The sequence below is a fragment of the Lolium rigidum genome, chromosome 2 (assembly GCF_022539505.1).
Source record: "Lolium rigidum isolate FL_2022 chromosome 2, APGP_CSIRO_Lrig_0.1, whole genome shotgun sequence".
NCBI lineage: Eukaryota > Viridiplantae > Streptophyta > Magnoliopsida > Poales > Poaceae > Lolium > Lolium rigidum.
This window is the reverse complement of record NC_061509.1, coordinates 114,581,101-114,593,350: the sequence shown is the minus strand read 5'-3', so window position 1 is coordinate 114,593,350 and position 12,250 is coordinate 114,581,101. Positions and strand designations below refer to the sequence as shown.

The window sequence follows — 12,250 nt, the reverse complement described above, 5'->3', positions numbered from 1 at the left end:
ATGATAACATCAATACATACAACAACCATTGTGCCAACAAGATGTGTCAAGATATGTTGCATAAGAGGCAAAAGAGATGACGAGGAATTGGACCAAACCGGAAACTCGACAAGGCAAACCGGAAATACATGTGGGCGAAGGCTTGTGGGAACATACTCTTTGGTGTGATTCCCATGGGTTGGATCCTTGATGGGGTAGCTCTCAATTGCGCGTTTCGTGAGCTCATGCTCCGTAGCGGTGGAAGTTGTCGTGCGGGTACCTATACACACAATAGAGAGAACAAAGAGCGTGTGTGCATGGTAGAGGAACACATCATCCATCATGATGTTCCATGACTTGTGCACATCACCATTAGTGTCAATCAAGATAGTATGAAATGCATGGCGATGGTGCATATGGCAAGAAGGTGTATTCATGGCATGTGGTAACTCATGATCATCAAAAATAGAGAAGGCTATGGAGGCCATCTCATGGACAATGAAATAAGCATTTTTGCATACCAAGCATAAGAAAGAGCAATTGTTCACAATCTTGGATGCAAGGATCATGGAATGGTGTAAACATTTGGGGCAAAGCATGCGGAACATGTTATCATCGTTGTCGACAACCCTATGGAAAGAGCTAGTGTTCATCAAGGGTGTCACAACACAAGCATGATCATTATGGCAAGCAAGCGGGGAAAAAGTGAAACTCTCATAGCATGGCATGGTCATGGTATCACAAGCAATCAAGTCCACATGATCAACAATGTTATCAAGCAAAGCATCACATGGGAAAGTGAAAGTAGCATGTGAAGTAGCAAATGGATCATCAAGATCATGCATGCGCTCATAAGTCATCATGTCCACTAGTGCGATCATGGCATCATCAACACCTATGTTGTTACCTTTGTTGGCCGACTCATTTGAAGTAGGTGTTGTGGAAGTAGGAGGATCCATGTGGTCGACATGTCCATCTTGGAGCAAGCATGGTGAGATATCCTCATCTTCATGCACCATGTACATCGTCTCCATGAGCGGGAACTCGTCCTCCGTGGAACTTTGTGTATCACTCATGTCCTCCAATTGGAAGCACTCAAACTCACATATGGGGTGGGAATCACTCAACTCACTATCACTCTCACTCAAGTGGGCTAAGTGGCTCTCATGCTCACATGGGATTGGTACCAACTCATCAATCAAGCATATAGGAGTAGGCTCGACTTTCTCATCTCCATGCGCCTCCTTGGTTGAAGGGAAGTTCCCATGCTCAACCATCTCAACTCCATGCGCCTCCTTAGGTGAAGGGAGAATCCCATGCTCACCATGCTCAACTCCATCGCCTCCCAAGTCATCCTCAAGCGGTGGCGCCATGGTGTTGATGAGAGCTAGGCTCGGCTCAACTTCGCCCTTGAGTTCACCTTGGCGATCTTCATCTTGAAGTGTTGGCGCAATAGGCATCTTGGGGACTTGTGCTTGTAGCTTGTCGAAGTAGAGCATCTTGGCACTTGGCGTTGTGCATTGCCATGCCACGTGACCCTTGGCCTTGCACACCTCACATAGGAGATTGGGACATTCCCGTGGAGGGTGACCTTGTTGCTTGCACTTGTAGCATCGGAGTCCATAGGCACGTGACAAGGTAGAGGCCATTGTGGTGGTGGCACAAGAGGTGGAAGTCGCCTTATGAGGAAGGTATGCTCGATGTGCACTTGCCATCCTTGGAGTGGTAGGCACCCTATCATGGTGTTTGTCGCCTTCATGTCGAGGCTCTCGTCTTCGTGCATCATCACCATGGCTTGAGTGGTGTCGTCGAAGACTCGTGGAAGATGTTGGTCGATGACGATCATGAAGTGGCTTGTGGCGGCGAAGCTCATGTGGTGACGTATGTCGATGTAGACCATGAGGTGGTAGTGGTCGACGACTATCATGAGATGGTGTGAGTCGATGACGGTCCTTGCCATGCCGAGATGATGGCTCATGCGACTTGGCATGTTGCTTGCGGCGCCTTGTGGAGCTTGGAGAAGAGTGTCGATGACGCTCATGATGAGGACGCTCTTGATGCTCCATATGATGAACTCGCCGTAGATGATCATGTGCATAAGCACTCTCATGGTGGCGCCTCGTGGAGCTCGAAGAAGTGTGTCGATGGTGATCATGTTGGGGACGCTCTTGATGATCCATATGATGGTGCCATCGTTGAGGTCCTCTATCTTCATATGTAGCTCCATTGGCCAAGTAGGTGACTAGGTGAGGCTCCGCCATGGTGTCGATGTCGTAGGTGTGGCGTTGCTCCACCATGTCGTCCATGCTTGATGAGCCATTGTCGATGTAGAGCTCGTCGAAGTCGTCCTCAAAGTGGTGCTCCACCATGTCATCCATGCTTGAGGAGCCATTGTCGATGTAGAGCTCCTCGATGTCGGAGATGTCGGTGATGCTTGGGGAGCCATGGTCGTTGTCGAGCTCCTCGATGTCGGAGATGTCGGTGATGCTTGGGGAGCCATAGTTGGAGTAGAGCTCCACATGTTCCTCCACATCCGCGGTGCTTGAGGAGGTATCTTCCTCGAAGTGCTCCATGTACTCCTCCGTATCTTCATCTTCGCTATCCATGTTAGCACGATGGTATCTATATGGTGTATGTTAGTGGAAGGAGACTACCTTGCAATCTTACCGTGGTATGACAAGATTGGGGTGATCCAACAAACCGAGAGTTAGAACAATTGTATCGGGCACTCACACAAAGACACACGCAAAAGCTAGCAAATATGGTGGTAGGTGAGTGTGGTGGAAAGCCAAAAGACGAAATCCGAAATCAAGTGTATTGTCAAGAGTGGTGGAAATCCAAAAATCAAATGTTAAAGCGATGATCACTATAAACACGGAAAAGATGTGGAACACACACACGAGATGAACGGGGTTAGTGCGACCAAGGAATGAGTGGAAAAGTGTATGAAGCCCTTAAGCAAGGGTGCTCGGTGTCACACTAACACAAGAAGAGATCAAAGCTTCGGTTGCAAGGAAGAGACAACAAGATTCACACGTGGCCTCTCTTCTCTTATCTCTCTTTTGCTTAAAAGCTTATGACACTCTTTTGTATATGGTGGCACTTGCACTCTTTTGTATTTATGGTGGCACTTTGTACACTTTTGTATGTATGATGGCACTTGCACTCTTTTGGTGCTTTGGCGGCTTTTTCTCGCCCTATGTTAGCGTTAGCTCGCTCTTGCTATCTTGCCACACGAGTTTTGCTTAGAAGCTTGACTCCACACTACACACACACCTCACAATCGGGACCACGTGCAATGTCTCGCAACACTCAATAAGCAATGCTCGATAGGATAGATCGCAAAAGAAGAGGGGTTACAAGGTGGGGTGCAAGTTATACCTAGATGTTAGGCGGTGTCGGAACACACAACTTGCGATGAAGGTGGTGATGTCAAGAGTACGGTTGCAAGTCCGGGTGCCGAGGATGTCGTCGCTTGCTTCGGAGTCTGCGGGTTAGTTTCACAAACAAGGCACTCAAACCGGAACAAGCAAACACAAGTTAGCGGAAGAAACGGGTCAAAGTAGCTTGGTGGTGGTGGCGGTGGTAAGCCGGTGGTGGGTGGTGTCGATGCCCTTGCGGTTGCGGCGGAGGTTATGGGGCCGCGGTGATGTTTCCCGGTGGTTTGGGGAGGGTGGCGGTGCTTGCCGGCGGCGGAGAGGGTGGCGGTGGTTGGCGGAGGTGGCGGTGGAGGTGGCGTCCGGTTTCCGACCGGTTGACCGAGCCCTGGACCGGCCTGCCCGGTCTACGGCCGGTTGACCGGGTTCCGGCCCGGTTGGCGCCGGTTGGCGCCCGGTTGGCGCCGGTTGGCGCCCGGTTGGCGCCGGTCCGGCGGCCGGTTGACCGGCCTCGGTGCCGAGGCTGTCCGGTCATCGGCCCGGTTGGAGCCCGGTCGGCCGGATTTCGCGGGGCACGGATTTTCTCTCTCTGTTCTTGAGCGAAATCAAGCCAAATCGACCAAAACGAAGGGAAATGATGGAATTGGGGGCTAAAAGTTAGGGAGATAGTAGATCAAGCACTCCAACACCAAATCCATGGACCAAAACCACTCAAAACGCAACCAAATCGCGGATCGGTCAAGAGGCAAATTAGGGCTATTTTTGGGGATTTTTGGGGAAATTTTTTAGAGACGAAATTGGATGGGTGGGGGGTCAAATCCGCGGAAACCAAAGGCTGCCGATACCATATGATGAGGTCTAAGACCCCGTGTGTGGCCCGATCTTGCGGTTGACCCGAAATCCAAGGAGGGAGAGAGGGAGAGCGCGAAGAACACGATGAACACGAAGAACACGAGGAACTCACGCACGCACACCAACCCGATACAATCGATACTTACCCCGTGGCTCGATGGACCACGCCAATAGAATCAACCCGGGAGAGACGCGCGGTAGAATCCCGGAGTGAGAGATCGGTGAGGGAGATGAATCTAGGAGTGGGAGAGAGAGTGGGTAGCACTAGAATCTCACACTCACAAATCCAATCATCCAACAAGGGTAGCCTTGATACAAAGGGGATGAAACCCTAGGGAGACAAAGCTCAAATCCATGTCTAAGCCTAAATCTTGTCTAAAGAGGTAAGGGGGTGCCTTGGGTCTATATATAGGCATACAAGGCCAGCAAGGGCGAACAGGTACGCGAATGGATAAGTTAAGGCAGTTTGGTGGGTCATTCCCGTCGGATCCGGTTTGGGGTCCGGTCGGCCGGGCCTCGTGGCCGGGCTGTCCGGTCAAGGGTCCGGTCCGACCGGGCTGTGACCGGGCTGTCCGGTCGAGGTCCGGTCGGCCGGTCGAAGCCGGGAAGCTGCGAGGTTTCCGGTCTTCGCCCGTACGAGGGAGCTGCGCCGGTTGGGCGCCCGGTTGACCGGGCTCGGGACCGGACGGCCCGGTTGTGGGTCCGGTCCGGCCGGGTCCCGGACCCGGCAGCCGGGCCTCTTCCTCCCGCCTCTTCTTCCTCTTCCTTCTTCTCTTCTTTCCTTCTTCTTCTCCTCTTCCTTGCACCATGGGAGTTCCTTCTCTCTTGGTCCTTGTCGATGTCGGCACCTATAGACACAATGATGATAGGCATGAGGTAGCATACCATTCACGTTGGTGTTGAGGTCGACCATAGAGAGGAAAGGGTTCACCTTGACATATATGGCGGGGGTTTGTGTTGTTGGTCCACTTGGGGAACTCCTTGGCCATGGTGTAGCGTCGACGATAGGCGGGGCTGTACTTGACGGTCTTGAGGTGGAGGTGTCCGAAGGCCACCCCGCATCACACCAGGAGTTTGAGGGCGGTGTTGGAGATGTATAGAGATGTATAGCCCCTTCTCTTGTATATCCTCAGTGTATGAGGGGTTTCCTGTCATGCACTGGCCTTTTGCCCTTAGTGAATACTAGTTGCCCATTCACAACAGACATATCACATTTTAGTGGTCTTTGACCCACTTTGTAAACCTTCGGGACCAGGATGGCTTTCCTTAAACTTCAAGAGAAAAATTGGCTAATCTGAACCCGAGGGACCACCTCAGCCATTAGTGCAACATCAAATGCATATATGGTGTTTTATATACTTTGTTAATATGTTAATATGTTGTAAAATTTCCTTGTAACATTTGAAGCAGTAGAAAGTGTGGTAATATCCAAGGATTACGAGTTGAGGAGTCGACGAGTCGATCTGGGGCAGCAACTCATAGACTAGTCGTCACTAGTCATAATTGTTAAGTTTAATGCACTTGCCAATGCAACAAAAAGTACGAATTGATGGAAAGGGCTAGGCAATCTACATATACACTTCAACACCCTCCTCACGTGTGATGGGAAGACAAGTCAACATAGAGGCAAGCTGAAGAGGTCTATACATGCCTATACGAGGACACCGAGGGAGCAACAACAATTTTAGGAAAAATTGCAAAAAGCCAGGACTCAAGCTCGAGATCTTGGGCTCTGATACCATCATCATAGCCTTAGGATCTATGGCGGGGTTTGGTTTTGGAGCAACCAACTCCATCATCATAGCCTTCATTTGGCTTACGATGGATAACTCCAATTTCTTGAGGTCATCCAACGTAGCCGTTGTGCTATCGGTGTTTGATGGTGGAGGAGGTTGCCCACCGGGAAGGGACCCATTCCCAAGCACCTCTTGTTCGGCCATTTCTTAGGCGGTAAAGCCCGAGCAAGAAAATCTTGCTCTGATACCAATTGAATGGATCGTTAGCGAACAAGAGGGGGGGGGGGTGAATGGTCGCTAAACAAGTTCTATAGCTTTTCCAATTTTAGGCGTGATGCGGAAGTAAATGTGGCAACTTTGATGATAAGGGTGATCCTAGTATGAGCCTATGCGATGCACGAGTAAAGGAACCGAACAAGATAGTAAGAGAGAGGGAGCGGGACAACCGGGGTAGCGGAGACGAGGCGAGGTTTGTTTACCGCAGTTCCTCCCACAAAAGGGAGTACGTCTGTGTTGAGGAGGTGTGAAGCATGAAGGCTCAACGACCACACAGGCCTCACCTTGTTCCTCGAGAAAGCCCCACGAAGGAGCTTTCCCTTCTCCACTAAGTAGCCGGTCGAGGCGGCGGTTTGTTCATAAGGTTGGGGCGAGCTCCACAAACACCGGAGGCTCCCAACACCCTATGGGGCTAGCACAACTCCAAGCTAGCCTCCATAGGAGCTCTTCTTACAAGATCCCACCATAGGAACCCTAACTCCAAGATCCACTAAGGACTAGATGATATTGGTGAAATCTCTCTTGGTAGAACTATAGATTGGGGTCTCCTCCACCACTCCTCAAAGTTTGGGCAAGATTGGTTGGGTAGGGAGGGAGATCCTCAAGGTTTTGAGCTCAGCAACAATGGAGGAGAGAGAGAAAGAAGAGTTGAAACGAGCTGGGAAAGAAGAGGCCTTTTTATAGGTCCCCTCAAATCCAAATGTTATGTGAAGCGGTAGTACCGCTCTGGATTTGAAATCTCACAGATCTGCCACGTGGGCTCAAAGTGGTACTACCGCTGCCGGTACCGCTGAGGTACCGACAGGGCCTGCGAGCCCCGGACTCCTTCCTGGTACCAGAGCGGTACCAGGGCGGTAGTTCTGTAACTTGAAGTTAAGGTACCAAAGCAGTACCTTGACGGAAATACCGCTTGGGAGCGGTACTTCCGGTCAAGGTACCGTAACCCATACTGTGAGCCTTTTCTGTGCAAAGCCCGGAGCGGTACTGCTGACCGGTACCAATAGCGATAGCTTGGTACCGGTAGTATTGGTCAGGCAGAAACTGCTCTTTCCTCTTTCCCTCTCCAACCACGTCACATGACACACACACAAAACTAGAAAACCTATAAGCTACGCTTGAGTCTTCCGATCCTGATGCGTTCAACGAGGGCACGGTGCACCTGCAAATCTATCAAAGCAAACTATGCACACGGTGAAATTAATTCTAGTGTTGTTATCAAACACACAAAACACGAGGTATAGATTTTGCTCTTTCAAATAATTACTAATAGGTACTATAAAATACCATAGTATATAATTATTAATAGTCTAATACTAGTATGTAAATATATTTAGATTATTAGTAATTAACTATAGAAGGTCGATGAAGGAGAGTTGGGGGAGGATCCTTCGAGCAGCAGCAGATGGTGGAGGAGCAGACCAGCAAGAGCAGCATCCACTGGCGGAGGAGCAGATTAGCAGCAGCAGCCAGCGGAGGGAGGAGCAGACCCACACCCGCAACAACCAGTGGAGGAGCCTCGGAGCAGCAGCAACCGATGGAGGAGAAGATCGGGAGCCAGAAGGAACTGGTGGTGGTGCCACCTGCATGCATCCACGCCAGCCAGCAGGCTCTCATGGAGGCGGCGGCCAAGGGAGAGGACTGAGGGCAGGAGTGAGGATTTGTTTTTGGTTTCATGGAGGGAAAACAGGGTAGCTTGATCTAGGCTTTCCAGAACTGGGCAGGCAATGTTGAAAAAGTTTTGACAGGTGGGTTCATTTTTTAGTAGCTCAACTCAAAAAAACTGGACTTGGCAAGGTTAGTCGTGGCTAGGCGAATGAGTCGCTCGGCTCACCTAATGAGTCGAGTCGATACATTGAGTCCACCTCGCAGTTGCGACTCATCAATTAGTCGCGACTAGTCGAGTGACTCAAAATCCATGGTAATATCTCAGTCAGTATTTTGCTTCATCTCTTAGGTGAATAAGAACTACTCCCTCCGTCCATAAAAGGTTGTTGGAGATTTGTCTAAATTTGGATGTATCTATACACTAAAAAGTGTCTAGATACATCTAATTTAGACAAACTTGCGACAGCCTTTTATGGACAGAGGTAGTATCAAATATCATCAACGTTCTAACTGGGTATGATTTTTTTTTTCAAAACGGGTTACCCCTTTGCCCCCCTTTCCATTACTCACATAACGGAAATACATTGTCTCCAAACGACAACTCACACACAAAGAAGGGGGCACCCACTATGGGGCGAAAACCTGGCTGACACTCAAGCATGGCTACAGAAGTTCAAACAACATGTACAACAAACCACAAACCACAGTTCAACAAACACTAATTTGAACAGATGACAAGCGAGCTCATGGTTCTAGGGTATGATTTGCAGCATAACAATGCATGCTTAGAAAAACTATACACACTATCTGTAAATACATCTCACGTATGGGGATATTCTCGAATCCTACAATTATTAGCTGCAAGTCATATAATTATGGTTGCATAAATAATTAATTCTTCTGTTGGAGAAGCATTTTCTTTGTTTACAGTCTGTACTTGATCAATGAGTTACCCTATGAAATAACTTTCTCTGGTTTCTAATATGCTTTTAAGACTTGAAAGTTCCTCAGTTTTAATAGAAAAGTACTCATATACAGGTATTCAACGGTCATTGAAACCCTACCATCTGCTAGTTCGTATTCATCAGATCAACCTACACTGCAAAAAATGAGGATTTTAGTTGGTCATCCGCTAAAAAACCCACCAAATTACACTAGTGAGGACTTCATGGTTCCTGTGGTCACAGGTGTTAATTTGAATCTCGATTATGGATTTGAGTCCTTTTTTGAAGATAACGGTTGCTGCAAGGGTTTGAATGATTTTCTTATATATGGCACAAGTGATTTTGTAACAGTATGTAAAGAGGTCCATGTTAGGACCAGGAGAGTGCGGTTGCTTGGACTAGAGGTACCTCCATATCTTTGGGTGTGTGATAATTTCTTATGTTCCACGGAAATACTGATCTGGGATGTATTTATGCATGTAGGGCGCAGGTAAAACTTCCTTAGTAAAAGCAATGTTAGGGCAAGTTAAAAAAAGAAACAATGTAGTTCTTGAGTGCATACATGTAGACTTGCATGGCGAGGGCGTATCAAATGGATTGTGCTACTTGGATTCGGCAACAGTGAACTTGCAGGTAATGCAGTTATTTTTCTTCTTTGCTCAACAGTTTCAGATGCAATTTTATACTTCCCCCATCCCAAAATAAGTGACTCAGCTTTTGGGATGGATGGAATACATTGTTGTGGAAGGCATAGATCTGTTTGGCACTCTTGATCTTTCATGGTCTCCAAATGTAAAATTTGACCGTCAAACTGTTGTTACTTTGACCACCATAATACTATATTTTGAAACTTCGTCACTTAATAATGTTGTAACTGTAGTAATTTCGGTCACTTAGTGGCCATCTGCCTTGTATTTTTTTTTGTAAGAGCAATCACTAAGTTAACTATCAAATAATTAGCTCCGAAATATCAATATCTTGAAACTTTTTTACTTGATAAATGTCGCGGCTGTTCCACCTGGTAGTAATTTCTGGGACTTAGTCGCCGTCCGCCTTGTATTTTCGTAAGAGCAATCACTAAGCTAACTATTCTTCTTTGAAGCACTTATCCATTGAACTCTTTGTCATATATGGAGAGTGGTAGTTGGTATCACAGTAGTTTCATATCAACTGTGTTTGATTATCGAACCCTAGATAATACATTAATCAATCATTTGAACTTTTGTTCTGACAGGAACTACCTCTAGAAGTTAGGCGCTTCAAAGAAGAATTGCAGTTAGGAGTAGATGATCTCAGCAGAAAAATTGACCTAATTATTGTTGTGCATAACCTAGCACATCGTATTCCGCAGTATTACCAGTCCAACAATTGTAAACCCGAGCCGGCTCTTTCACTTCTCTTGGATGAAGCCACGGCTCTTGGTGTTCCTTGGATTCTTGCAATAACCAACAGATTTGCTGTCAGTGCACATGAACATAACACATTAATCAGCTCAGCTATGGAAGCATATAAAGCTTCTCCTGATAACACCAAGGTTGTCAACTCATCCCCATTTCTTATGCCAAGTTCTACAAGTAGCCTATGTCCCATCAGTTCAAGCAGTGGCGATTCGGAGAACAAGGATCCTTTAGGCAGAAGTGCTTTCCATCCAGTAAACTTCATGCTGTCACTGTTACAGAGGAAGGACATTGTTATGCATGTGGACGGTGTTACTGCTCTTCGACAACATCTACATCATGTAATTGTGAGTAATGAAGAACCAGCTTTTGAGGTACGTCTCTTTTGTTGCATGTTATGTTTAAGCGAAATGGGAAATGGAGAGGTATACATATGGACTTGTTAGAATCTACCAGTCTTGATAGTGAGGTTATCGCCACACAAAATGTATGTAATTTGTCTGAAGGATCGTCTTGCCTGAGATGATGGCATGTAAAATTTCCACCATGTCATACGATGAAAATTCAATACGAGTGCAGCCAAAAAAAAAAAGATCGCCGTCACTCGCACCATTATGGGTATTTCTGACTGGCTGTAACTGTGAACACTGCATGCTTGGACAGGAGCTTGCTCGTAAGAGATTGTCGCTGGAGCTTGCAAGAGAAAAGGCAGTGTCTCATCAAGCGAAGCAGAAGCCACGAAAAAGAGACGGCTCCGTGACAGCCGCTGCTGTAGGTGCATCACTGGGTGCAGGCCTGGGGATTGTAATGGCTGTAATAATGGGAGCTGCATCAGCCCTCCGGAAGCCGTGATACATCTATGTTCCCTATTAATTTAATTAACGTACAGTTCTAATCCATACACTTGTCACTGAAGAATGCCTAATAGACGGCACTAGTGTAACCAAGGGAAACAGAGAAGATAGGGGGATAGTGAAAATAGCTACCATAGCATAGTGCTACATCCGTGTGTAGCATAGGATAGAGCTATGCTAATCGTGGGTAGGTGTTTGTTATCACCGTAAGGCCTCAAACATGTTTATTCTACGCTGCATGTTTCTTTCTAGAGTTGGCCAGTCCAATTTGACACTGTTTTTTTTTGAAACGAAGGCAAAAGCTTTGCCTCATTCATTAATTAAGAAGAAAGTGCATAGTTTTTAGGAGAAAACGGGGTGAAAATCTATAAGAACAGGGCAGAGACCACACCCACAACCACCCACACGCCACCGAGAGTGGCACAGCTAGCCACCTGGTTACCCACTAAAGCTACACAAACGCGAAGCTTAAATCCATTATGGATAAAAAGAAATTAAAATAGTATAATTTTTTTCATGAACTGACTAAAACTAAAGGATTCCAGGAAGTAAAAAGGGATTAGGATATTTTTATAACAAAAAAAAAATATAAATTTAGTAATCAGTAATAGTTCTTGAATTCGATGATTTCTCTTCGTCTATTTATTTTCAGTCGAACGGCCTATGCCAAACAGATGGCTCGTTGAGAAAAAACCGATAGTTTCGATTTTGAAGATGAGTCCTGAAGAGGAGATGGCGTGAGTCCTGCACCAAATAGGACCTTCACGACTCGCATACCTATTGCAGTTTCATGATGTGAGGCTAATACTGTAAAAACAATACAGAACCGTAATTCAGAGATGCGACCTGCCGACCAGCAATGCCAGCATGGTAGGCTAGATCAACACTGGTGGTATGCAAAATAAATCTGTGGACAACCAAGGAACTTACGCTGTAGTTTCATCTTCCGCTGGTGATTGATCACTCGGTGCTAGTTTGATTGGAAAATGAATCACATGCCCGTGCTGCATCCTTGGCGAACTGCGCGTCCAGCCGGATGGTGCAAATTTGTGCTGCTGCCGCTGCTTGCTGCCGCTGAGGTGCAGCCTGCATGACGCACCGCGGAAAAACGACACGGGTGACCGCGCAGCAGTCCATGTGACGAATCAGTCGGGGCCTTGGATCGGCACTCGGGGCCATAGAAAAATCCCATCGCTGGCAGCTCAGCCGGGAGGCGGCGATTAGCGAAGG

The 12,250-nt window shown here is 47.3% G+C and overlaps 1 protein-coding gene across 1 annotated transcript in view; it reads left to right on the top strand.

Annotated features, from left to right (window-relative positions):
- LOC124692261 overlaps nucleotides 1-11,294 on the top strand; it is a 38,334-nt gene extending 27,040 nt beyond the window's left edge. Inside the window, exons 11-14 of the mRNA XM_047225587.1 lie at nucleotides 8,864-9,173; nucleotides 9,253-9,402; nucleotides 10,004-10,540; nucleotides 10,830-11,294. Coding sequence (XP_047081543.1) covers nucleotides 8,864-9,173; nucleotides 9,253-9,402; nucleotides 10,004-10,540; nucleotides 10,830-11,018 — 1,186 coding nt within the window. The 3' untranslated portion in view covers nucleotides 11,019-11,294. The remainder of the gene's footprint in view (nucleotides 1-8,863; nucleotides 9,174-9,252; nucleotides 9,403-10,003; nucleotides 10,541-10,829) is intronic.
- The last annotated feature ends 956 nt before the right edge of the window (nucleotides 11,295-12,250 follow it).